The sequence below is a fragment of the Semicossyphus pulcher genome, unplaced genomic scaffold (genome assembly GCF_022749685.1).
Source record: "Semicossyphus pulcher isolate SPU_LCO1_2020_fin unplaced genomic scaffold, fSemPul1.0.p SCAF_5, whole genome shotgun sequence".
NCBI classification, from domain to species: domain Eukaryota; kingdom Metazoa; phylum Chordata; class Actinopteri; order Labriformes; family Labridae; genus Semicossyphus; species Semicossyphus pulcher.
The window spans coordinates 7,189,961-7,217,626 of NW_027211726.1; the positions used below are offsets into that span (position 1 = coordinate 7,189,961).

Here is a 27,666-nt window from a genome sequence, read left to right on the forward strand (position 1 = left end):
ATATATACATATTAAGTATGTATATATTATATATAATTTGTATATTGTATTTTAAAATAATATATAAAAATATTAAATCCAAAGAAAGAGTACATGAATAAAAATATTAAATGAAATATTCCTCTCTATATTTTAACATTTTTAAATTTGACTTATTTAATGTTTTGTTTAGTAAAATAAATACATTTTAGAATATTTAATATAAAACATTTTTTCTCTTTTTGCATTATTTTTGTTTGTTTTATTATTGTTTGTTGTCCTGCTTTTTTTCTATATTGAAAAAAAAACAACTAACTGAAACATAACATTCCAAAAAAGTTTTCTATGGTTCTCTTATATTTCCATAATTTTAATTCTTTTACAATATTCTCTGTATGTATTTTATGGCATGCCTATGACTCCATACATATATGAATGTGAACTGAATCTCTTTCGGTTATTTAATTATTTTAATGATTCTTTAAATTTATTTCTATTAACATTTTCAGATTCTTTCGGTTATTTAATTATTTTAATTATTCCTCTAAATTTATTTCTATTAACATTTTCAGATTCTTTCACAGATTAATTCTTTTTTTATGGCACACCTATGACTCCATACATAAATGAGTGTAAACTGAATTTATTCGGGTAATCTAACCTTTTTACATGATATAATTTTTTAATTATTTTACAGATGTCTTTTGGCACTCTTATGACTCCATACAAATATAACATTAAATTGAATATCTAAATTTTGGACTGTGTTGGACTAAATAAGATGGTTGAAGACATTTCTTTGGGTTCTGAGGAAAATGTGTGGCCATTTTCATTATTTTCTGACATTTAAAAGACATTGCTTTCTATCAGCTAATCTTGAAAGTAGTCAAATAGAAAAATGAATCATTAGCTGCATCTCTAACCAGAAGAATATTCACTATTGAACTTGTGGGTATCAGACTGTAATGTGCTCTTTACTGTAATGTGTATAAATATATTGGGTCTCCTCTTTCTGTTTTTGCTGAAAACAAACTCAAAACGAATTTAATTTTTATTTAAAAATATTTCCAGCTCACTTAAAACCATCTTTCAATTATTTTCTTTTGTTTAGATGAGACAAAAAGAGCCAGAAAAATAGCTCTGTAACTGATGAGTCATCGGTAATCTAGGAGAGGTCGCGTGTATGACATAAGAGCACAAATATGTGCTTTTGTCAGTCAGATAACATATTATCTTGTTACAGTACACAGCACATCAAAGTCACACCAAAGCTGCGCTGTGACAACTGATGGAACAAATCCATCACCTTCAAGGCGACAGTTTTGTTGACAAGCAAGAGAGGGAGATGCTTTAAATTCTTGCTGTGATCTAGATGTAAACCGATGTGAACTTGTTGTACAGATACCGACACGGCATCAAATAAAGCCACAGAATAGATCAAGATATGCATTGATTGCATCAGACAAAAGCACAGAAGAAGAAGAGGCGTTTTCTGTTCTTACCCGGGTAGACTGTCATATTGTTGTTCATCTCATGCATGGCGGTTACGCACGTTATTCTGTCATTGGTCACATTCACGATGTCACAGACCTGGCCTGAGGAAAAATACAATGTCAGTGATTGAATGCACAACTTAGCTCACAATAACTTTCCGCTGACTCCCAAACACAAAAGGGAACGGGTAACCGCAACGTGACACTTTACTCATTATGCACTCATCTACGTGTCAGCTTAGTCACTCGTAAATTCAGCTGACATGATGGAGTGTTTAAAGATTAGTCTGTTTTCATTTCAAGATGATATACGAGCACATTTACGCACCTTGGTTGCATTATTGTATTTGTGTGATTGAATCAGTTTTATGTGATTTTTAAAGGCCTAAAACTGACCTGTTACTGTTGGACATATGCAAAGTAGCAAGGAATCAAAAGTACACATTGCTTTAAGGGGGCAAAAAGGTTATACAATGTAGTAGATGCTCATAATATATAGCATTGTGGTTCTTTTCAAGGTTGCCCTTAGGTTGCGACACTGAGAGATTAAACAACGTTCAGGAAGATAGTAGATTATGTGGGCTCAGTAATCTGGTAGAGATGGAAAATAAGTCTTATATTCGTTTGTGCTTTAAAACCGCAAAAAATTTCCAACTTTAAAGCATGAAAGTCTTTACTGTAGTTTTTGGAGTTTTACTTTTCCTGTAATATATGTATTTTATTGTCGTAGGTAAATTATACCAATGAAAAATACTTATTTTTTGCTGTCTGATCAGGCCTTTATTTAGTCAAAGTTCTTTGCTATTATCTTTCCTTTGCAAGATAGTGAGAGAAAAGCATTTTAATTTAAATAACCCTTTCAGATTTTATGTATAACTGAATAGTTGAACTCAGCGGTTAAATCTGCGGCCGATGTACAGCGGCCACAGTCTTCGATACGGCTGCCCAGAGTTCGATTCCTACTTTCCGCATTTTGTCACCTGTCACCCCCCCTTCTCTCTTCCCCTGTTTCTGACACTAACCGTCCTCTCTCTAAATAAAGGCATAAAAGGCCAAAAACGAATTTTAAAAAAGCACTCATACAAGAAAAGTGACTTAACAACAATATGATGAAAACTACAGCTTGAAACTGCTCTCTATAAAAAGTGTTTTGAGATAACCTCTGTTGTACTTTACCGTGCTAAAAATAAAACTCAGTAGACTCAATGTTTCTTAACTCTTAATCGTACCGTAACTAAAAGTCTACAACAAGTCAAATGACCCATGACGTCTCATGTAAAACACCGTCTTGTTTTTTTCATGGTCTGCTGTGCCTCTAAGCTCTCAGAAGATCCTTTTCTCTACCGTGCGACAACTCTGTAGCGTTCTTTTGTTTGCTGGGTCTTAAAGTGAACACACATTGTTTGACTTTGAGAAGGATTATCACCTTTGCGTGACTCGAGGCTCCAACAACGAGTTTTGTTTTGGAGACAAACTGCATACATTTGTTCATGCTGAACACTTTTAGCCTGGGAACCAGACAAATCTGCGACGTGTGTTTTATTTGCTAAGGCAGCTACTATTTCCACCCGACCTTACTCAGGTCAGACCAATCCCAATCATTTGTCTAATATTAAAGCGCAGTTGAGAGTTTCTCTTAAAACCCTGCCAGGAGTTTTTCGCTGGTTATGAAACAGACTGAAATTAATTCAGATTACTTTAAATAAGCTACAAAAGCAAACCAGACCATCAGCGACAAGATTTATTATTTCTATATCGTTATTTTTAATGCCTGAAACTGTTGGTGGGGGGTAGGTGTCAGACAAAGCAATTTACTGCACGCTGCCTTTGTGTACGTTTTCCAGGGCAAAAATAAGTGATGTGACTGTTAAAGAAAGCAGGATGAGATTGTTTTTGTTAAATAACACAACTTATGCACGTACAGGACAAAATCAGCAAAGAGGAGAGGTACGGTTTTGTCCACAGGGGGCGCCAAAATCAACACAAACTGAAAGTTGCTCACAGGAGCTTTAACCAACAAAGATGGCTGCCGCTGATGTGGAGCCTTCTTAACCAGCAATCGCATCACTGTTTAACAAATTTCAAGTTATGTACAAAAAGTTAAGAGTTGGCTATTACCGTAAAATCTGGAATATAAGACAACGTCTGTTTTTGGAGGGTATCCCAGAGGGATAAAAGGTTTTCTGTATTTATTAATAAAAATGTGTTTTCAACACTATTTCAATTTCTTTTCACTTGAAACACATTCAAAACACACACAAATTATAGCCTACCATCTGTTTTCAGCATGTTGAGTTCGTAACCCTGCTAGCTACCGCTGCGGTAGATGAGCTCAGCCTACGGTAACTTTGACTGTTGTGAGGATGGCAGCGGCACTGGTGATCATGTCCGCACATCACCATGACAAAGCTTTAGCTAGATAATAGCGCCGTCGTCTGGGTAATTTAACACAATAAAATACCTCTCTCTGCATTTTATACCGGTATATTGGTCACACCGGTGTATGGGATGTATACTATATTACAAGTGTGTCTTATACATCAAATTAAACGGTAATTCATGTTATGCCTAAAGTCTGTGCAGTAAGTTGTACCATAAGCCATTTTAATTGGATGTTGGAACTAGCTGCCTAGCCTGACAGCTAGCCGCTATGTTGAAGGTTTCTTTGCTCCTGTTGGTTGTAGCATCCCGAGTTATTTTGGTCTGAGTCAGATTTTCCAAGACTAATTCACATTTACAGGCTTAGTAATACCAGGCTAGAACACGTACAAAAATGTGAGATACGGTTTCTTTGTTTTGGAAACAGAGAGTTTCCCTTCTGATTGTGATGTTTACCTCCAACGAGAGCACGTGCTGGTTCATCGGTTTGGTCGAAGAAGCGCCCGTGGATGGTCAACAGGGTCCCTCCCATGACACTCCCCGTGGAGGGGGAGACTCCTGTCACCTCTGAACAAGAAACAAATATTTCACTGTATTCAGAACAAATACTACAGAGAAACTACCACATTAATTGTGAACAAACGTCTTCCTGTTACACTCACCTGCGTAGGTCTGAAACATAGCAAGCTTGCCCGTAGGACTAGCTCTGTTCATAAGTTTTTCTGGTGAGCTCCTACAAATTTTAAAGAAATTGATTGATATAATTTTAGTTGTTTATACAGTAGCATAGCTGTCAGGTCACAGAATTTAAGGGAACCTTTGAAACAATTGACAGGTTTGTATGCAAATCTGAACCTGAAGTTAGTGCTCAAACTGGCATTAATGCCTTACCTTCCAAATTCACCACTAAGAATGTAACTCAAGTTGTGATGCCCTGTTGGAAAGAAAGCACATTTATTTTAAGGACAGTTTGCACAGTTTCAAAATGAATCTATATGCATGAAACATATACTTAGAGAGCTTACCGACGTACGTCCCCGTCATTCTGCAGCTCATGCTTCCCCAGTAAGAAGTGGGCGTATTCAGCTGTAGTTGATATCTTAAGAAATATGGTGACAACTTTTAATGCTGCACCGAATGCAAAATATTATCAGTATAATATCATTATTTTAATAAATGGACTTACAGTTCATCTGAGTTTGGTTTAAGCAGCTCACACGGCATTCCTCCCATGTAGGCTCTGTAATGACAAATATTTATGTACTGATTAGTTTAAAGTTAAATTCATACTGTGTTCGGCTTTCATTGAAAGCGGTAGTTTACAAGCATGCAATTAAACATGTGTGACCCTCAGATTTTTCCTAAACAACTATACTGAAATGCTTCACTTTTATACCTCAGGAACCTGGTGTTGAGGCCATTTGAGCTCTGGACATCGTTGCTTCCGTACTTATCGGAGAAGGTCCGTCCCGTCACGGTCACCACGGTGCCTGCGGGGGTTAAGATTGTATTTTATTGGGGAATTTCGGTAAAGGTGGGTTTAATATAAAGTTGAAAAATAGTAAAATCGCTGCATGCTGTGGAAGTAATGAAGAGTACCTGGGGGGCCGCTGACTGGAGACAGAGAGCCGATGGTAGGCGTGCGGTACCACAGAGTCTGAGGAGAGAAACAGTTTAATATGAAAAAAAGAAATTTCAAACTTGACTGTGGGATTAATTCACAAAAAATTAAGCCGTCTGCTTTGATTGAGCTGCAAACTTACATAGAAAGCGCATGAATATGAGCTGGGGTTCCCTCTGCATAATTTCCTCTCAGGAATGGTAACGTTGTCCACAGTGACACGGACCACGTACCTATCATACGGCATGGCTCTGCGATGACAATAATATTGCATTAATCATTTTAAATAGCGACTTGTGTGCTTTTAAAAACAATGCGTAAGTTCAGTCAAGAGTGCGCACAGGCTACCTGGTGTAACACATGATCTGGCTGCTGTGCGATGAGTCTTTCTCCACGTCACACGGGACCGACATTTTTTTCGACACCATGGTCACACGGTTGCCCTTTGTGTCGTCATGGGTCAGCTGGAACTGATTGGCCTGGGAAAAACCTAGAAAAAAAAAAAAAATTCATATTTCAATACAGAAAATTCTAAAAATATTTTAGAATTTAGAAGCACACAGTATCAATACGACAGGTGAAGATTTAGGTTACTGCAGCTGCAGTTACCACAACCACAACCTGTTACTTTTAACCGATATATAGTCTCAAAGACTCACAACTCAATTAATAAAATAATAATCCTAGAGATAAATTCGGTCTATAACAACATGAAGCCATCACTATTTATCATCACTTACCTTTTCCGTGAATGGTGATTTGGGTTGCTCCATTACTGCTTCCTCGATGTGGAGATATGTAGTCAACCTGTTGAGCACCTGAAATACATAAGAAACAATAAAAAAGATGAAGGCTTTACGATGACATCGGCACCCTGTCATCGTTATCTGTACATAAAGGCTTGAGATCAAACGTCAGAGGAACGTGTCTGCTGATGACAGGCTGATAAGATGATGCTTTGATTATGGTCATGTGACGGAAACTGTCTCCATTCATGTAGATTAAGTAGACTACGGTGTTCGACTTTAACAATCTTGAATACAAATACTTAAGTACGAGAAGTTTTTCTAATTCTGTGTACATTTTGAAAAGGATTCCTTTCTATATCTGCATCTGCACGTAATCATCAACAACAACAGCAGACATAATCAGGAGAGACGCGTGCATAAATCAGACAAGCCCTTTGCAATCGGCCGTATTGTATTGGAAAATATCGGCATGTCAGATATCGGCTTTAAAATTTAACATTATGAATCCTTGTAAGAGAACTTTTTCAGGGCTCAAAAATTATACAACCACAGATTAAACCAGTGCAGATTTTTGTAACCTTCAAAATAATTGTGTACTTACTGCAGCAGCACCAGAGAGCGAGGAGGAAGGCCACCAGCTTCAGCGGGGACTCCATCCCGGAGATTTCCCAGACTTCCCTGCTGCTCCACCTGCAGTCGGCTGTGATTAACGGGATGGATGTTTGGAAACTGCAAAAAAAAACTAACACCAGAAGTGATATTTTAGAGTACAGTTTATATTTAAGGCTGATTTGAAGAAGAAAATGTTATCATTACAAAGTATAATCATTGAGAAGGTTTAAAATAAGTAAACAACATAATAAAAATACTAAAATCTGTCACAATAACAACACATTTAATTACTTTGTGATTGATAAATGAGAGAAGCTCACCTGTTGTTGTCCGCCTGTTGAGTGTCTCAGCTGTCAGAGAGTGAGTGAGAGAGAGAGTGTCTGCTTAGAGTACAGCTCCCTCTGCCTTTATAACTCTGCTCAGTGTCCCACCTCTCACCTGCATGTGGGGGGGAGGGGACTGCTGGTATCCATGCAATTATTCACCTCGGCACTCTAAATGTGTCGCTAACATCCAGACAAAGAGATTTGTTTTATATCTCCTGTCACCCAGTCGGAGTGGAACAGAAAGACACAATGAGTGACAGCTTCACGGGTGGGAATGTGGAGGAGGACTGTGATGGAAGAGAAGAGGAAGTTGTGAAACTATTAGAGGCTCAACGGAGATTAGTCATTAATGTGTTCCAGACGTATGGATACAAAGAAATAAAAGTGAACAATAAAACAGACTGCTGGTTATTGTTTCTTATTTTACGCCCCTGTAGTAGAAAGGATTTGGGTTTAGTGAATGTTTCTTACGAAGATTACAGTAAAAGCATGCAGGTAACTTAATTTAATTTGATTAAATGTTATAAAATGGAGTATTTATCAACTTAAATCGTCCCTTTGAATTAGATTTATCTTAAAGATACAATCTCGAATATTTCAGTTTCGTGCTCTTGAGCGCCCCCGAAGGAGATAAATAATAATTACAGGAGCACACTTCCCGATTTACAGCTGGCTTAAATCGGGAAGCTTTCCCAACGTCTACAGTTGACTCCCTTTGTAACGGTTGTAACTCTTGATTTTCCTGGCTGACGGTCGCTTTCCTTTTCAGACTGTTTAATTTATATTTGCTAAATAAAAATATTAAACAATAAACCTTGTTTAGCTTTTGTTAATCGTTTTTGTATCATTGTTAAAGATAAAATCTCAAAGATTTTAGATTTGCTCTCTTTAGTGGCACCTTGGGTCATTACGGTAACTGCGGGAGTACACTTACCAATTTAAGCAGACGTCCACGGTTGGCTCCGGTTGTAACTCTTGATTTTCCTCGCTGACGGTCACTTTCCTTTTCAGACTGTTTGCCTTCATCTGAGCGTCAAATTTGTTTCTTTTTCTTTGGATTTTCACTTATTTTTGAAGTTGTATCTGTAGTCATCCATCTTTTCTTTGTTTGTTCAGCCATAGTAGATTACTGTTTACTCGCAACACTTGCAGAGAGCGGAAAAGCAGCCGCTTAGCTCCGCCTACCCTTTCTGGCAGACCAACCACTGCTGGGTGATGGAAAACGCGTCACTAACTGGGCGCTGCTTGTGATTTTTTCCACTAAAGTCGCCACAGACAGCCAGTCTGTGATACTGCAAATGCAAAGACGTTCATCAGTAGGCTCAATCACTATTGTGTTACCTCATTCGGTGACAGATCGTGATCGTAACAGACGTTTACTTAAATGAAAAAGTTCGAGATTATTACTTTAAGAGAGAGCTAAGAAAGATTGCAAATCAAAGATGGTGGTAACATGTTTTTTCTCTGTCGGAGTGACTCAAAACATTAAAACATATACTTGAACTTTTTTGTAAAGAAGTGCAAACAGTTATGTTTTATTTCCCCATGTTGTATCTATTAATTTTGTCGGTTTTCCTTTCTTATGTTGACTTTGTAATAGAAGTATTTTTACTATAAATAAAGAATCAAAATAGAAAGAAAAAAACAGAAGGCGAAGATGTTTGGCGCCAATGAACATTTTTCTTGGCTCATCATGTTAAAAACCAGAAAGCACAAGACGAAACCCGACGCCGCAGACGTTAAACAAATATAACCTTTGTGAAGCAGCCTTGTTATTTATCATCTCACCGTGCCGTGTCACTCAATTGCCAAGTGCTGCTTTGTTCTATGACTAAATTACAGTCACGCAGTTTTTGAAGCATGAAGACAGCACATACGGGAACGTGAGCACCTCCTTATAAAGAAAGGAATCTTTCTGGCCATCATTAATTTAAGCTGTTGGTTTGAACGGCTTATGAAAGTGTCTCAATTAAACCCTGATCCTTCAATATCACCTACATGACAGAACCGGTCAATCAAGTAGAAGATTGACAATTTCTACAGTCATATTTGATGCCTGTCATCGGGTATAACACCTCTGACGTGATTTACTGCGTGCAGACCAGAACAGCCTTTGTTTAGACTTTCCCTGGCAAAGATTCACAGCCAGTAGCGCGTTAGAAGAAGCGGGAGGACATTTTTTACTTTGCACGCAAGTACACGACAGAATCCTAAAACACATGTACACAGGTCGCTGAAACCAAAGTTCCTTAGAGCTGCTGTAATGTAATTTAAACTTTTTTATTTGTCAATGAAAGATTTCTTGTTTCATATCAGAAAACAATGCAATGCATACAGATTTATTCAGGTGGCTGCAGGGTCCGCCAAAACTCGACAGAATCATCCATGCGACAGGTGATGTTTTGTATGGATTTGGTTTGCTGATTGCTTCAAATTCAAACTGCACAAATACATAAGCTGTGTCCCAATTCAGGGGCTGCTTTTTTCCAAGGCCGTATTTGAAGGCCGATTGCGCCACAGCGGCGTGTCAGATGCGGCCGACAAATGCGTCCTCCGTTTCCCGGGCCACGAAGGATCCATCAGGTGCATCCTTTGTGGCCCCATTTATCCTGAGATTCATTGCGCGTCAATTCAAACAAGATGGCGGACTCTTACGCAGCCGAGGAATAAACTTTAAATCTAAAAGATTTTGGTTTCAACTCAATCGTATATCTAGTGATACACATGTTAAAAACAATGAAAAGAGCCCTTGAAACAAATGATCGTTAACATGTCAGAATAATTCTTGGGGTCGGAGTATGAAACTGATAGCAACAGCAGACAAAGTTTATCATAAAGAATGAAGACAAATATAAAACATGAAATGTACGAAAAGAGAAAATATCAGCAAGAACAGACCTAAGACACAGAGCACAATTGCAATAATAGAGATGAAGTAACAGATAGGATGAAGTCCTGGTTATAAAATAGTCTCAGTTAAACCCTGATGACCCGACATGACCTACAAAAGTGAACAGGCTATTGTCTCTTACTATCCAGTCATTTTGATCGCCTGTCAGCGCTGTCAACGAGTTTGATTCGCCTCACGCACAAAGATTTCATCTGCGAGTTTCACAATGAGCTGCTTAAATCATCCCGTTTACAGAAGAGGTTTTGAATGGACTCATTTTGAAGGATGTCTCGAGTGAATAAAACCATGCATGTTTATTTTGGAAAAAACATTTTGGTGATATGAAACTAATTAATTAAAGTGGTTTATAATTTTATGTATAATCTATATGTCATACATTTTCAAAACAAAAGCCCTGAAATAAACTGCGCTCTTGTTACGCTGCATATGTTTGCTTTTGATGCAGAATTGTTAAGATTATTTATATCGAGGGAATTACAGTTTAAAGGTCAACTTCAGGATTTTTCTGTCACTGCAGTATGTGGCTGACCGCATCAGGTCAATGTGCGCTTTTGTGGGCAACAGTCTTCACAATGCTGGTGCGACTCGTGTGCATCTCGCGTGACTCACTTGCCAAAAATGTAGAGAAAAGGAGGCTCGCCTGTTTTTACAGTGTAGATGACAGAATGTTTCTTCAAAATAAGAGTATGAAGCTGTCAAAGCATCCGGCAAAACTTGTTATGCAGAATTAAGACAAAAAAACATCTTTGCAGTTTGAAAACCAACAAATCGGCAAAAACAAACCTAAAAATAAGCCCAATTCCAGAAACAGATCATAAGTACTCGATAAAATGATTTATGTGCAGGTTATTACATCTCTACCAGACAGGTCATGACTCCAGGTCGAACCTGTTTTCTGTCGTACATCATGAAGAAACCCGATGCCTTACCGCTGTGGTTTATTTTACAGTGTGTCGCGCATTAAAAGGTGCCGAGCCCACATGGACTTACACGACTCTACAAACAAAACAAAGAACAATTAGACATGAAGGTGTCAAACAATTTGGAATCATGAAAGGACACATTTTCTTCTTGTGAGACTTTTACACTGACAAAGATTTTGATATCATGGAAAATAGAATAAAAAGTGCTTTTTGTGCTGAAATAGACATTTAAATGAGACTAAGTAACATTGTTGGTGTTTTTATGTCTTTACTTCATGCTTAAAGCTTCTGTGAGGAGAAGCTGATTAGGCAACAAACTTCAATCGATTCTGAAGTCTGAAAGAACTTCTAAAGCAAACATGACGGGCACTGCCACCGACACGGTGTCAGACGTGATGAATAACTTCACGCTGCAGCCTTTTATTACATTGTCCGCAGAGATTCACGTGAGTGATACGTAAAAGAAAGCATGATGGGACTTTATCTGTGGAAACATTAGTTACGCATGCACAAGACAAGATCAGCAGAGAGAAAGGATGTTCCTCACGGTAGCTTTAAATCTGTTAGATTGTCAGATGATGATGTCAGGTGTTTCACAGGTTCCTGTAGAGATCGTTGTTGTTGTTGTTGTTGTGGACCGCCTGTTGTTGTGGCCTGACTCCAACAACAGTTACTATCATCAGTCTAACTTATATTCTCATTATTGTGCTAATGCTGATATTAGACATGTTTCTGCTGTTAGTACTGGCATTGGAACTAAAAGTCTGTTTATCTGCTGTTGTTTTTGTTGCTGTGTGTACGTCACTGTCCCCTGTCTGTCTGTCTGTCTGTCTGTCTGTGTGTGTGTGTGTGTGTCTGTCTGTCTTTTTCGCCCCTCTCCTTTCAGTCTGTCATTTTGTCTGTCTTTCTCCCTGTCTGTCTGTCTTTTTGTCTCTTTCCCTGTCTGTGTGTGTGTGTGTGTGTGTGTGTGTGTGTGTGTGCGCGTGTGTGTGTGCCTGTCTTTTTCGCCCCTCTCCCTTCAGTCTGTCTGTCCGTTTGTCTTTTTGTCTGTCTGTCTCCCTGTCTGTCTTTTTGTCTGTCTGTCTTTTTCACCCCTCTCCTTTCAGTCTGTCGGTCTCCCTGTCTGCCTGTCCGTTTGTCTCTCTCCCTGTCTGTCTGTCTGTCCGTTTGTCTCTCTCCCTGTCGGCCTGTCCGTTTGTCTCTCTCCCTGTCTGCCTGTCTGCCTGTCTCTCTCTCTGTCTGTCTGTCTGTCTGTTTGTCTCTCTCTCTGCCTTCTGTCTGTCTGTCTGTCTGTCTGTCTCTCCCACCTCCTCAGCCCATCCAGTCTGACAGTCTGTTCACCATGAGTCTGTGTCTGCTGTTAGTGGAAGTTTTTCCTGCTCATAGTGGATTCATGTTGTTTCATTCTAACATAACAGAGTTCACTCTAGACCTGCTCTATTTGTCAACTGCCCTGAGATAAAAATTGATTAATGATCGATAAAATGTTTTTAATCCAATCTACATCATGACTGCATGAAAACATGAAACAGCTCTTTTCCTTTCTGTCATTCTTGTAGACTTTCATAGATGTTCATATAAGCCAGAATAAACCCGCCTTCAGCAGAGATCCTCTGATGCTACATTGTAAGAAGGTGTTACTACAATTACTAGGTGTAACTATGTGTTACTCAGAAACAAGTGGACTCTCTGCACGTCAGGAATACTTACAGACGTGTGATTTCAAAGTAAAATGTTGCAACAACTGCTGAGCACGCCAAAATAAAAGCAGGAAATGTCTCACTCCTGACCACACACTCACTAAGTTAGTAAGACTTTTACTGTAACCTAAGTTTTAATCATCACAGAAACTCTCTGTCGTTGTCTCATCTGTGCTATTTACACATACATTCCTAGAATGCTCCCACAGATTACAAGGAAGAGTGACATCATTTCCTGTATGAACAAACTTGAGCAGATTTTCCGTACGCAGTGATTTCAGAGCTTAGAATAGAAAGTCAGTGGTGTCATCCTGTCTTTTAAAAGCAACAGGAACAAAGTCTGCAGCAATCATTTCTTTTTCGAGACTTTTCTGTCGTGTTTCAAGAGGCTCACAGAGGTGTTCTCGTGGCTGTAGACCCTCGTTCCTTCTCATAGCCGCTGTGGAGAGCAGCGACACAGAAATCTGATCAGCTGATGAGTAAGACAAATAAATATTGAGAGGACAACTTTGCAACTCTAGCAGCCTCAAGTGGTCGTGATAAGTAAGCATGGTAGTAAATCAACCTTCAAATCATGTAAACGCTTCACTCCTCTCACCGACATGTGGTCCTGCTAGCAGCTGGTAGGGGTGGAGATTGTGCAAATATGATGACAGGTGATTCCAGCACCCTGCTCCTATGAAACGCAGCATCTGGAGGGCAAAGGTCAGACAAACAAATGTAAAAGCATGCATGTAAACTTTATATTCTTATGTTTTCTTTATCATTTACTCCTCTTCTCTCCCCACTTTGACATGCCTTCATATAGCTGTTTGACTGACATCACAACATTGTCTCACACGTGCCTCTGGGTAGGAAAAAGGCTTATTGCCTCAAGAAACATGCCTTCTTACATAATATCGCTGAGAAAACCGACAGAGCTTCACAGGCCTTTGTGTGAAGCAGATTTGAATGGTTCTGTCATTCTTTCTTTGAAACACCAACTTATTTTCAGCTTAAACTGATAATTATGTTTCACAAGAAAACAAGACGAGTAAGAAGACGGTGAGAAAGAATGAAGAAGACTTGTTTTGAAAGTGTTGTACTCGTCATCACCGATCAGGATTTTAGTTTGGTGGCATCATTCGCACTGCTAATGAGTAAAGATCTTCTCCTGTTAAAAAACATGCCAGATGTTGATCCAGGGACATTACTTACTGCTTTTACTCTTGAATTAAAGAGGTTGAATTTTGCATCACAAAACTATAAACTATAAAATGGGACAGACGGGACTTTTTATCCTCATTTTTTAAATTATCATTTTAGTAGCAGAAGTTAAGAAAAATACCAGCTCACTAAATGACATAAATATCCTGAATCAGCTGGATTCAGTACCTTTTATTATTGTTCATAAATGCCTTATTTTTGTAGAAATAGATGTCCATAATGCATATATTACTTTTTAGGGATGCACAAAAAATACTTTTGTTTTGAAAGTTTTTTTTACTCGTCATCACCTGTTAGGATTTTATTTTGGTTGCATCATTCAGAAGAGAAGAGGGTCATATTATAAAGAGTAGGACAAGGCCGAAGGCTCCACAGTATTAGACAACCACATGTTTTGGTAAACAACAAATAAAATGAGCCACATGGCTGCAGATTAATCACAAGGCGATTATTTCTTCTAATGCATAAAAAACTTTCTTGACTTGAAAGATTTTTTTCTTTCAGTCATTCATTTAAAATAAAGTTCTTTCATGATAAACAATTCTGTTGTGAGTCAGTCAGTGTTGTCCGTGTCAGTCTGTTGTTTGACAGGCGCCGTGCACGACACAACTGTTGGGCCACAGTTAGCTATATCGCCAAATTACTGCCCAGGAACCAGAGATTACTTTTTAAATAAATGATAAAATGCTTTCTTACCACATTGCTATGTATGAAATGTCTCATAATTGCTTTACAGCAAATGCACTCAAACAAATCAACCTGTTGAAATAATATCGAGCAATAGTATTTTAAGAGTAGCTTAATTAATAATGATCAGTAAGGATTATTATTATTACTACAGTGCATATTTTAGAAAACGCACTAATTTGTGTCTTTCACAGAGAGTTAGACATCACTGTCCAGTGGGTGGCTGTGGCTCAGTGGTAGAGTCGTCGTCTCACAATCGGGAGGTTGAGGATTCGATCCCTGACTGTCGAAGCGTCAAGCTGTGTTTTGTACCGAGGGGGTTATGTGCTGGAATATTGCAAAGTTGCGAACACTGATTTCCATCGTTAGATTTCAAGTTTTGTGAAGATTTAACCGACAAGATATCACATGCTAAACAGAGAGATGTAGACATGCCTCTAGTATAAAAAAATCGGGAGAAATTTCAGCGATAACATTAAAGGCAGCTACATAACCAGAAATCTCATATAGCTAAAATGCACGGCTAAGTCAAGCTTTACAAAGTTCCTTTAGATATGTGAAGGAAAAGATGACTGGACCCTTTTAGTTGTGAGTGAAGTGTGAGTGAGAAGACTCCAGAAACACACCACCAAACACACAGGGGGTACATGAGCAGTCTCCTCCTATATATCCTCTTCTAACGTGTTGAGAAAGTATTCATTGATATCCATCATATAGAACAAGCTCACACACAGAGAGAGCTGCTGTATGCAGACACTCAAATACACTTGTCGCCTACACACACACGGTCTCACACTACCCACACACAGAACTAAACACCCGGTCCAAAAGTCTAAATATACCCCCCGTCACTGTCAGTATTGTGCTGCAGAGTACTCAACGGTCACGTTTTCGCACTTAAGTCTGTAATAAGGAAAATTAACACAAAACATGTTGTTCAGCAGGTTCAGACAGATGTGAGAGTTTGCGTGCAGCTGTCTCAGCCTTCACAGAGCCTTTCTAAAGAGAACTCCAAACACAATACGTGGAAGGACACATTGTATAACAGCAACATCCATAACAGCCTCGCAGCCAGGTATGCAAAGCAGAGCATGACATTTACACGTATTCTAAGCACCACTTATCCATCATGTTGTCTGACAAGAGCAGCACAATAGCAAAAAGGCCTGTCTGCATGTTTTGGTTTGCACATGGAGACTATTTAAAAGGTGAAACAGCTTTTTAAAGGAAAAGTCAAAACTCCACAAATGACCAAAATAGGCATGACTTTATTTTTTTTTCCAAAACTGCAGCATAACAAACTAAAATCAATATGAAAACACACAATACAAAATAAAAATAACACTTCAGCATTGCTCACAATGAGAACAAACATCAGTTTGGATTTTAATTGTGGATCTACAGTGAGTAAAAAAATGTCTAGACGGTGAATCGTCTCATTCACAAGGTTGCGTGTTGAGCTAGAAAAGCCCGGATTCTCTGCAGCAGCTCTTTCTTCACACTGTCCGGTACCAGTGCTGCACGGGAGGGAAGACGAGATGTGGTTATGTGTAAGAACAAATACAGAGGGATTAGAAAAATGCAACACGTGCAGATTCTGATATAATTTAATACAACAAACTTAAACATTTTGTTGGACCACTTTTGTTGTGATGTTGTTGTACCAGACTGCATTATGTTGTAAGGTGCTTATGCTTATCTATTTGTGTAAACCAGTTAGATAAAATAAACACCTTTCAGGATAATGCAGTAAGTACAAAAAACCATCAACCTATAAACACACTGTGCTGTGTATGTTTACAGAGCTGAGAATCATTAGTATTAGTGAAGATCTGTTTGAAAGATATCTGCATGTGGCAGGACAAACACATACAATACAATTTCTTTATCTTCTGTATTATGTACATTTTTACTTCTTTTGTTACTGATGTACCGCACTGTACTGGTAAACTTGAAACTTGAACTTTGAAAACAAGCCACATGTGGATCCAAGGACAGAACTTTTTTTTTACTCTTGAATTTAAGAGGTTGAATTCTGCATGAGAAAATTATAGTAAAATAGGACAGTTGGGACTTTTTATCCTCATTTTTTAAATTATTATTTTAGTAGCTGAAGTTAAGAAAAATACCAGCTCACTAAATGATAAATATTCTGAATCAGCTGGATTCAGTACCTTTTATTATTGTTCATAAATTCGTCATTTTGGTAGAAATAGATGTCCATAATGTACATATTATTTTTAGGGATGCAAGATATTGGATTTTTTTTTTTTACTAATATCCGATATGCCGATATTTTCCAACTTATTTTGCCTATTCCAATACAGATATATTAGGCACATCCCACCTAATTGCAGAGAACATCAGAAGTCTGCCCTGCAGTGGAATTGATATCATGCCTACTCTTATTGTCGTGGCCCACTGGCAGATGCAGAAATAACATAATACAGTGCTTTTTAAAATGTACACATTCAATGGCCAATATAAGAAAACAACTTACACAATAACAATAACAGTTGGGTTATGTACAAAATGCCATATTTATTTGTATGTAACATTTTCTTTCAAATAAAACTAATATTCGTCAAGCTTTTTTAAGGAATCATCGAGCATTTAGGCATAATTAAACTGTTGTTTTATCAGCGGAAAATATCGGCTGAAAAATGACATCTCCTGATGCCGATATGTCATTTTCAAGCCATATCCCCGAATACTGATAGCCTGCCGATAATATCGTGCATTTTTCATCTAATCTAATCTAAGCTAATCTTTTGTTGATGTCTGTTGATGATTATTTTATCCCCAAATGCTCAAAATGAGGTGTCTTTACAAACTAGATCTCCGTATAATTTAGCTTCAATTCTTTGTTTTGTCGAGGAAAGTTTTACTGTGCACAGGAATTACCTCTGACTGACTGAAGTGTCCTTTGTTTTCTTGATCAGATTTTACTCATGTTAAGTTAAGCTTAGCAACACCACATCTACTTCAGTGCTGTGTTTGCATATGGAGATCTGTACCTCTGCCTTTTGGTGTGACTTCTGTGACCAGGTCCTCCACTGTGACGTGCTCCAGGCCCTTTTCTTTGATCACATCTGGACAAAAGAGTTAATGACTTCAAATTTCCAGATTCACGGACGCACCGATAAACACAATAACACACATATCGATTACCATACCTTTGCAGTGTGCTTTCAGCTGATCCTTCCATCCACACTCCACCAGCTTTGCCCTGAGTAATTCTTTCAACCTGTGGCCACATTTTTGGTTGACAACATTAACAACTCTTTTCTCTCAGCCATTAATGACCAAACACAAATGAGAAAACCTTGCTTACCGCTCCCGTTCCCCCATTTCTATCAGCTTCTGGTTTATTGCAGCCCTCATTTGCGAGTCTTTGCTCATGATCTGTTAAAATCAAACACAAAACAATTATAGTTTACGTTTTAATTCAACAATGTCTAGGGAATATACACGGGATGCTTTTTTTTGGCTGGCTATCAGGTAGACGCTACCTTTTGTCGAGATGGATCAGCTGGGGAACACACAGTCCCCTCATAAAATTGTACCGGCTAGAACGTCAGTAGTTAATAGTTCCGCTTTGGGGCTAACGTTAGAAGCTTAACGGTTTCGCTTTGCCAACGGTTATTTTGCCACAAACCTACGACGCCATTACTAAAATCTTTACGGGAATGCTCCACGCGTTAGCATGACGAAATAAAAAACAATTGTTAAGGCACATATAAGGTTTCTAAAGATAAAATATAGGAACTCAACCTCCCGCGAGCGTACCGGCAGGTCGTGTCCGCTGTAAAATGGCTCCGTGTGTGCACAAACAGGAAACGTGTGTCAACATCATCATCTTACTACAGAGGCTGTCATCAACTCATGCACAAGCCAGGCTTATTTAAAAGATATGGCTGCGTCTAATTACTCCCTGAAGGTCAACAGAGAACTGTTGGACCCCAATTTTGAAAGTTACCGGTTATCTCTTGACGCAATACCAACGTACAACGTGGAGCTGGATGCTGGTGAGGGAAACTTACAGTACAGTTAGCAAGGTGCTAGCTTAATTTAGCACTCTTGTCAGATTTAAATCTCTGATGTGTCACTCCTGTCATAACTGTAGACAGACACAAGTAATATGCCGAGTTATTCATAATTAAATGTCTTTTGGTATTGCTAAGAAACAACAGTGAAGCTTCTGTAGATGTAGCCCAGTGGTTTAAGGTCCTCCTCTTACACTTGGAGGGGCTCAGAGGGAGCTGTCTATTGAGTGAAACTGAGGCTTTTAAATTGCCCCTCAATGTTAATGATTTCTTTGATTATTGATCAGTTGTTTAGTCTAGAATATAGAAAAATCTGTGAAAAATGTTGATCAGTGTTTCTTTCGGTCCAAGATAACTTGTCTCTATCATGTCATTACACAAAAACACACAAAAAGCTGTAACATGGAAAAGATCTAAAAACCAATTTGACACTAGACGAAAGTACAGACCTAAATCTAAAAGTACAAGTAGTATGTTGACAAAGAAGGTGGACTTGGCAATGTATAACAGTAAGTAAAATAATCTTGCTATGCCTTATTCTGACCCTTTTCTTTACCATCTCTTCTCCAGCTGTGGAGGAAGTAAAGTTGAAGGATACTCAGTACACCCTGGAACATATGCGTGCTTTTGGCATGTACAACTACCTCCACTTGGACCCTTGGTATGAAGACAGTGTTCTGTTTGTGGACTGCAAAGGAAGGGTTCTCAGTCTCACCGTCACCCTGGTAAGTTTTAAATCGTCACCTCATTTTCCTTGAAAGTTCCTGGAAGTTATGTATGTGTATGTGTTTTGGTAAAACCAAGCTGTCAACGATTCCCTCCACTAATGTCTATATAAAGCACATTCGTGCATTTTTATTCCTCATGTCAAATAAAATTAGATTCGAATGTTGTGACAGTGGAACTGTTGGGGGCTTTAATGCACCAGAACACCAGTAGATGGTGACCAAACACTTGGATAGTGGCAGCCTCTGCCCATGATGCATTTCAGGTGATGTTGAGAGAAAATCATCTTTATAAACATTTCTTGCTCTTGCTCCATTAGAGACAGACAGAGGAAGTTAGAGTCTCTGTACTTGGGGGGGGAATAGCACTGTTTTTTCCTTCCTTTGTCCATCCTATGAATCAGCACAGAGGACACAGTTTTGGATGATGTGTGTGGTGATGACTTAAAATGACTCAAAGATACTGATCCAGGTTTATTACCCAAAACCAAAATGTTGAGGCAAGAAGCAAAATCAGTCCAATGACCTTTTCAGCAGAGACTTCTTTTATGTCTAAGATATCATTGACTATAATTAGAGATAATTGGAGCTGAATCCATGGTTTTATGTCCAAGCTGTCCTGAATGATGATCATCAGACTGTAATCCAGTGAGACAGCATTTCTGCCTTTCAGTGGCATCATTAAATGACTCTTTATGAAAATGTGTTGCTCAAACTCTAATTACAATCATCACACGGTAATTATCGTCCCAGGCAGACCTTTTGCGCACATCTGAAGTGTAGTGTCACTCTGCGCATTGTGCACAGGCGCTTCACACTCTGCTCGGGGCATCAATGCAGCAGAAAAGGATCTAAAAGGTGCTTCATACATCAGGTAGAGATATGATTCGCAGTGTTACGCTCCATGGCAACAACAGGCCAGCTGCAGTACGGTCCTTTTGAAAAGCCTGTTACTTCACGCAATGAGTAATTGATGCTCATGCGGTGGCATATCTGTCTGTTACTAATAAGGCTGCGAGAGTCGTGAAGCTCATGTGAAGCCAAGTCACATGGGCGTCCACATGACGGCTGGTCATTTGGTTCCTTGATGAGTTCATGTTTTCTGTTATGCAGGTTTTCTGTTGAATGTATCCTGCAGCCTTTTAACATAAAGAACATTATGTGTTTTCATATCAGATGTATTTAGTTGAATGTCTTTATGGCATCAGAGTGCCCCTTTGAATATGGAAGCAGTGGCCTTTCTCTTCTTTTGTACTTCAAAGCCCATTTTGATGAAGTGTTTCTGTCTGAGTCTTTGTGAGTCACGACTGGGCTACTTAAAGAAACTCATGTGATAGTTTGCTAGCAGCAACAGATCCAGCATATCGCACATTTAGCCAATTGCAATATAACTATTCCTTAGTTTTAGTCGAACCTGAAGTCAAAGTCTAGATGCTTTTCTCCGTCACCAGCAGGGAAACAGAAGTCTATTCTTCTGATTCAAGTTTCTTAAATGGGAAAACCGTGTTCTTCTTTGTCATATATAACAGTAAATGGATATCTTTGGGTGTGAGACTGTTGGCCTGACAAATTTGAAGCAATTTTAATATGTCACTTGCAATGCTAATGGGCATTTTTAATAGAGTATTTGTACGTAAACTGACCATATAAATCGTTTAAATGTATTCGTAAAGAATACAGATTTTAGTCTCATCCCTATCCAAGGGAAAAGTCGTATCTATTTCCTGATGAATGACTCAAACATAGCCTATTATAAGGGCTGCACCTTTAAAAAGAACATTAATTATAATTATTTTAATAGATATAATCTCTGTTTATAGATTCTGCATAGAAATGTAGAATCTGTAGGAAGGGACGTGGATTTTAGAGATAGCTTGTTTTCTGTATTCCGTTTGTAGTGCGCTTGTACTCCGAGTAATATTGACCAATCACGTGTCAGCAGGCTGCGGCGTATGCAGGAAAAACAGTCTGTGAGGAGAACAAAAGCAGGTGGAATGTAATCCGCCGTAATGATATCCCGTCTCCCATCAGCGTCACCTGACAGCGATTTAGCTTCTTATTAATCTCTATAAACAGACATCTGCAGCAAGTTCAGCTAACAAGCTGCTCTAGATCTAAAATTCAACTTGAGACGATGATCATTTTTCCACCACAATTCTTTTTTTCCTAAAAAAACTTTTAGTCATGTTGATGTGACATTCGTTTGTTTTCTTACATCGAGACAAAATGACTCCTGGCTTAAAGCAACTCTTCAGCTCTACAGAAATTCACTATCATGCTGTTCAGTCAAATATTTGATCTTTATCAGAAAATTGCTTTTGTGTAGCCCAATCCTAAATTGATGTATAAACAGTCATATCAAATCTGTTTTCTGGACTAACTGTTGGGTCTGTTGTGTTGTGAATCCAGGACACCGCCCTGGGGAAGCCCAGAGAGGTCTTCAGTATAACCTCTGAGTCCAGCCGGGGTGCTGATCGTCTGTGTGCGTCCCTCAGCCTCACCTCGGCCACCTGGGCGGCTCTCGCTGACGGCGCTGGACGACTGCACCTTCTCCGCACCGGCAAGAGAGGAGACAGCTCTCATATGAAGTGGGAAGTAAGTACAACAGCTCAGGTTCCTGCTCTAAGTTATACATAAAAATGTTTCCTAAACAAATTTAAATGATTTCAAAATATAGATATTTTTGATAGAATGCAATGTGCAATGTAATCTAGCAGTAAAGGTCAACAGGAAGTAACTTATTCATAATCTTTTGTTGACCTCTGTTGGGGACTGAATGGAAGTGCAGCAACACACACGTAACTTTGTACACAAGCTTCTTATTAGATCTCTTTTATCTTCTGTAATCTGTAAATCAGCATTTATAACTGTAACTTATTTAAATGTCAATCTCTTGATCAATTATGTCTTCTCAACTTTTGAAAAGGAGACTAAGATTAGAGAGAGATTTATTGAATGTTCGGAGAGCCACACATCTCAGCTCCTGGTGATGTAATCGCTGAGTCACTGCATGACACATTCAGAGTCCCACAGGTGCAGCATAATAAAAAAGGTGATTAATAATGACGGTGACAAATAAGTTTGTTTATGCCAGCAAACACTTTTTCTGGTGACCAGCCAACGTTTGATATTTGCCTCATTTCTGGCTGGTGAAAGAATTGAAAGATGAGGCGGCTGATATTAAAAAAAAATTCTAATTGACAACAAACTTAATGAAAAGACCAAAACCAACAATTTATTTATCCTATTTAAAAGTCTGTGCATTCAAAGCCTCGTCTAACTTTTTCCCTTTGTGCTCTGAAAGTCCGCCGTTGTTTAATATCAATTAGCACTTAGCCACACTGCTGCACTGAGAGACAAGCTCTGTCATTATAATGAACTCAGGTACTAACAACAAGAGTAACAAGTTGTTTTTATTTTCAAAGCATCACCACAGGACAGAGACAGAAATCATTGTCACAGACGAGCTAATGTATTCAAGTTACAGAAGCAGGTAACTTATGTAAACAGTTTGCTGACTTCCTCTCTCACGCAGACTTATCATCAGGTGTTTCCTGAGTTATAGCAACCTAACATGCACACACACTGGATTTCTCTGGGTTTGAACATTGCTGGAAACATTTGGGATAATGTGCGCTCTTTTCGTAGACATTTTAGTCCAGATGTGTTACCTATTATACCTTTTAGTTCAGCAGTGTCCTCAAGTGCCTGGGCTTGAGACTAGGCAGGGAGGTTAAAAAAGTATGGAGAGACCGACCAACTCATCGCTGGTTTTAGTCTTTTATGAAGAGTAACATATAGCAGATGAAGTCCCATATACAGAATTTATCTTATCTGCAATGTCTTTGAAAATAGAAATACTTAAAGGTTTTAGATTAACCATCGAACAACCAAGAAAATCCAGAGAGTGTTTCACCTCTAAAGGCGCTGCTGCGTTGTGAAATTAATCACCATGGAAACTTTTGAACTCTCATGTAAATTCAAGCTTTAGAACCAGTTTCTGTTTAAAAGCTTAGCCGGCCTTTGGAAATGCGCTCGTAGTTGTAATTGATGAAGTCCTTATTAAGAGGAGCCTTTGTGCACTTAATCCTGCTAACAGGCCAGCAATTGAGATTGGCTCCAAATGAGAGTCCCTCTCCACTTAGATACAGTTCTCAGAGTTCGAGAGTGGACTTTGTAAGTCAGATTCAAACCCTCGAGTCAGAAACTTCTAATGTTCTAGTTTTAGATTGAAGCACTCGGAGATCTCAGACGAACCTTTTTACATCCTCCAATTAAGCTTGTGTTGTTCAGCTGCAGTAATAAAGCTGACAGATAAACCGGATATATTTACTCATCACGGCTAAGTGGGTCTTCTCAGCATTACACAACCCTCCTAAAGTAGTTAAGTGTAGACACTGATTTAGAAATACTTGTTCGAATAAACCTTCATTGATAAAATCAAGACAAATACCTCTTTTCTTAAGAACAGTTCGGAACATTTAATCCTTTTGATGCTACCATGCTGTGGCCTTAATTAAAGCATCTTTTGAAGCTACATTAGCATGCTAATAGCCCCTAATCTTAACAACCGTTAACCTTTTATCTTCTGCTAGCATAAATAGAAGACGCACATATACATCCGCAGTTTAAATGAGTGAAATAAAGGCTAATCTAAATTCAAACATGTATTCAGATGCACTGACACCTCAGAAAATTCAAATCATGCTTTCGGGTAAGGGTTAATAATAACGGAGTAGTTAAGGGTGCTAATTAAAGACTAAGATAAGAGTCTCTTGCAGCAGAGCGATAAGATAAAGCAGAGTTAATTCTCAGCGTGTCATATGAACATTGAATACATATCTATTAATGTGATTAAATATTGTTTAAAAAAGCCGGCTCATATGTGTCACTTTCAAAGAGACCTCCAACCACAATGTACCCAAGTTTGTCCATTATAAAAGGACTCCTCACTGATTTCTTACTTTAAGTGACTTTTATTTGTCTACAGCGCCCCCTCAAGTGTGGGCAGCATAATGTTTAATCTGAAGAGCTCGTCTCTTTATTTCTCGCTCAGTTGCACCTGGCCTTTGCTTAGACTTTGCCAGCTATCTTTACATTCTCTGTTAATGTGCAGGCAGGGCTGGTTCTCAGAGGTGATCGCCTTGAATTGTCATTTAGGGAGCAGTTAAGCACTGCCCACTCAGATCCTGACTTGCCTCATCATGACAACCACCAAACTCATTAAAATGAATAGCATTTGCTGTATGAAACCGCACGTCTGCACTGTTAAATGTGTGCAATGGTTATGTAGAATTTAAGCAAGATAGTACATGACTTCTATTTAACAGTGCCGAACCGTGACAGCTATTGTTTCTTGTGCTAAATGGACTCTTTCTTCTAATGATTCCATGTGAAGCACTGGGGCGGCTTTGGCTTAAAGTTCAGTAAAACAGGTTGTCAAGTTGTAAAACATGTTGTGTAATGAATGACCGTTTTCATCATTTACTACCATTGAATAGTTTAATACTGTAGGTTTTAAACCGAACCCTTTGTCCACTATCAGCTGTGTCCTATTAAAGAGCAGCTCCAGTCGTGTTTTTAGACATATAAAATGCTCTGCTTGAAATAATAAATTGTGTCGGACATGTTTTATCTGCACGTTTAATTACCTTGTAAAAATCCTCCCAAAGCATCTCCTCCTTCTCCCTCATTAAAAATTCCCCAATCTGCTCAGGCCCCCCACCACTATGCACATTTCCAAGCGGCCCCTCCGTCACGTCAACTTGTTTAAACTTAGCTAGCTTGAAATGTAGTAATTAGCAGTAGTAACATTAACTTTAGTAGTCAATAGTGAGTTTGCAAAAATTACGATGACGGCTACAGCTGGCTCGCGCATCACCAAAGTGGTTGCCATAGGTTACACATAATGATATGCATAGCGTCACCCCGTCCATTAACGGGATTGGCTCCTTAGGTTTGTGACGTCTCAAACCTGCCAATCTGAAAACATGTTGTTCAGCCTGTCCTTGGTACACTGCAGTTTAAAAGCAGACAGGCTCAGCCGTGGAGATGACTGCTGATGTTGTCCCTGATTTACTTGTAGCACATGAAGAACACCACATGGTGTTTACAAGGTTGATTTTAACTGGAGGGGGTCTTTAAAATATTATTCCTTTTGTTGATTTTGTGCCCATAGCCTCTGTTCAGTGAAGACATGGGGGAGCCTTTCACCATCCTGCACAGCGTCTCACATGTCCAGGCTGGAGTCCACAACATGGAGGTGCTGCTGCTCCGCATCCTGAAGGACCCGGAGGAGACTAAAGGAAGTGGATACTCTGTGTCTCTGGAGTGGATCACAGTCGCCAACGCTGCAGGACATGGTGGGTGGTGCACTGACCCAATGTAATTTTGGTAATTGAGCACAAAGATAAGACAAGCGTTCCATACATAATTAGGTCTGAATGAAGATCCAACATTAAAGCCTGCTGTCACACTTCCATGCTCATTTTTACAGTATTTATACCCAGCTGAGAACCTTGTTAATGAAATAATTTGAGGAAGTTAGTCATAGTTTGCTATTATTGGAGTTTAATTATCATGTCCCAGATGAGATTAGTGCACTCTGAGGCAAACATTGGCAAGAAGGATTTTCATTAAAGTTCCTGGCACTTCCTGAGAAAGAAAGACACCCTGACTAATGATGCGGAGATTGGAAAGACAAACAAACAGAGGCAGCCATCGGAGAGTCCCCTCCTCATTTAGTCGGATTTAAAGACGCAGCCCTTTGATATCCGCGAGGCTGTAGAATAATCTTTGTTGTTTGTGTAGTGACTCAATGTTTGACTAATTCTACATTTTTTAATGACATTCAGCGAAATGTCTGCTCTTCACTTTTAATCTGGTATCACAGTGTAATCAGTCCACAGGGTTACGAGGGGAGTTTAAGTCTCACACATATTTACTAAGGACTATTTTATAATTTGAGCTACACAAACTGTTTACTCTATCTGACAGGGGGCTCTGTAAGTTTTTTAGGAGCTTTATGTACTGTTGGTTTAAGCCTGAAAATGTGTCGCCCTGTCACTGTGCCGATTGGATTGATGCTGCTGTGCGGTGTCAGTCTGTCAAATTTGTGTTGACAGCTTCATATAAAGAGTCTGTTTTGTGTGTCGCTTAAGGGGAGCTTGTCGTGGAAAACTAGAAATCTATAATTTCCTCTCTAAACTAAAAAGAAGCTGTTGATGCATCAGTTTGGATGTATTTCTTTTAGGCTTTTTTCCTTCTTCATAAAGTTATAAGAAATATCAGAAGCCATTTTGATAATTTGTAAATAAACATTTGCTGGTGTCGGCTAAAGGTCCCTAAATTGAGAACCTTCTGGGGACTTGGGACTCGGTTTAACAAACCACTATGATGGTAGATCGTAGATATCTTGATGTTGAGCATGTCAGCCACTTGAATGGTTAGCATTAGGATCGACCTTTGTGGGCAGAAATGTGATTAATGGATGAGTTCAAGCCTTTCATACTTACCTCTGGCTCTCTGAATTTAACCGAAGAAAGCTTTGTGATCGGTTTTGCAAAATAAACTGTATTTCCTGTATTTCCATATTTGTATATTTTTAAAGCTGCATATAGAACGCTGGATTGAATCTAAAGCAATGACTGTATAAATAGATGGACGATGCGTCTCTATCTACTCTCATTGTACAAAATTGACTCTAAAATACCCCCCGCTGCCATCTAGCAATGGTGACGTCATTGGGATCCAGAGCTGCGCAGTAGAGATCAGCGTGTGGAGCCGCCATTGCCACTTCCGTGTTTAACAGCAGAACAGCTTCTTTGTGTTGGTCAGAGGTTAACATTTTTTTTTAGTCTATGATCCCCCCCAACACTACTGAAAAGTACAACAACAAATAAATTACAGCAAAAATGCACTAGAGATAGACCGATACCGATACCGATTATTAGTAGTCAAGGAGGCCGATAACCGATATTTGAAGCCGATATTCATTTGCAGTAAAAGTGAAAATATTGGCGTCAAAATTTTGAATAATACAATCTCCAACACTTAACTTTGTTTAAATGCCTTAAAGCATATGCATCAGAGCCAAAATAACCCAGTTTTAAATTGATCTCTTATCGGCCGTCGGATTAAAAATAATAATTTTTTTAAAATAAAAAAATAATACAAAATTTTAAAAAAGGCCGATGCCGATATGCATCAAAATGCCAAATATCGGCGCCGATAATCGGCCCGGCCTATAATCGGTCTATCCCTAAAATGCACATTATAAACAGTTTGACGTCGTCACTACTAACTAAACA

The 27,666-nt window shown here is 38.8% G+C and overlaps 3 protein-coding genes across 3 annotated transcripts in view; 1 reads left to right on the forward strand and 2 right to left on the reverse strand.

Annotated features, from left to right (window-relative positions):
- LOC138608384 (fibrocystin-L-like) overlaps nt 1-6,919 on the reverse strand; it is a 52,882-nt gene extending 45,963 nt beyond the window's left edge. The window contains exons 1-12 of the mRNA XM_069680962.1: nt 6,823-6,919; nt 6,213-6,290; nt 5,821-5,962; nt 5,615-5,723; nt 5,451-5,508; nt 5,248-5,341; nt 5,038-5,091; nt 4,877-4,950; nt 4,743-4,785; nt 4,514-4,584; nt 4,308-4,418; nt 1,482-1,574 (exon numbers count right to left, since the gene is read on the reverse strand). Coding sequence (XP_069537063.1) covers nt 1,482-1,574; nt 4,308-4,418; nt 4,514-4,584; nt 4,743-4,785; nt 4,877-4,950; nt 5,038-5,091; nt 5,248-5,341; nt 5,451-5,508; nt 5,615-5,723; nt 5,821-5,962; nt 6,213-6,290; nt 6,823-6,877 — 982 coding nt within the window. The 5' untranslated portion in view covers nt 6,878-6,919. The remainder of the gene's footprint in view (nt 1-1,481; nt 1,575-4,307; nt 4,419-4,513; nt 4,585-4,742; nt 4,786-4,876; nt 4,951-5,037; nt 5,092-5,247; nt 5,342-5,450; nt 5,509-5,614; nt 5,724-5,820; nt 5,963-6,212; nt 6,291-6,822) is intronic.
- Nucleotides 6,920-15,841: 8,922 nt separating this feature from the next.
- On the reverse strand, nt 15,842-18,234 carry LOC138609004 (transcription and mRNA export factor ENY2-2). Its single transcript, XM_069681609.1, has 5 exons — nt 18,099-18,234; nt 17,921-17,991; nt 17,763-17,833; nt 17,604-17,678; nt 15,842-16,103 (listed from the first exon to the last, which is right to left on the reverse strand). The coding sequence occupies exons 2-5, from the start codon at nt 17,986-17,988 to the stop codon at nt 16,027-16,029; spliced, it is 291 nt and encodes a 96-aa protein (XP_069537710.1). The 5' UTR covers nt 17,989-17,991; nt 18,099-18,234; the 3' UTR covers nt 15,842-16,026.
- A 223-nt stretch (nt 18,235-18,457) lies between these two features.
- Nucleotides 18,458-27,666, forward strand: part of nudcd1 (NudC domain containing 1) — a 37,870-nt gene continuing 28,661 nt past the window's right edge. Inside the window, exons 1-4 of the mRNA XM_069681779.1 lie at nt 18,458-18,614; nt 19,203-19,357; nt 21,767-21,952; nt 25,536-25,719. Of these exons, the coding sequence (XP_069537880.1) occupies nt 18,500-18,614; nt 19,203-19,357; nt 21,767-21,952; nt 25,536-25,719 (640 nt within the window). The 5' untranslated portion in view covers nt 18,458-18,499. The remainder of the gene's footprint in view (nt 18,615-19,202; nt 19,358-21,766; nt 21,953-25,535; nt 25,720-27,666) is intronic.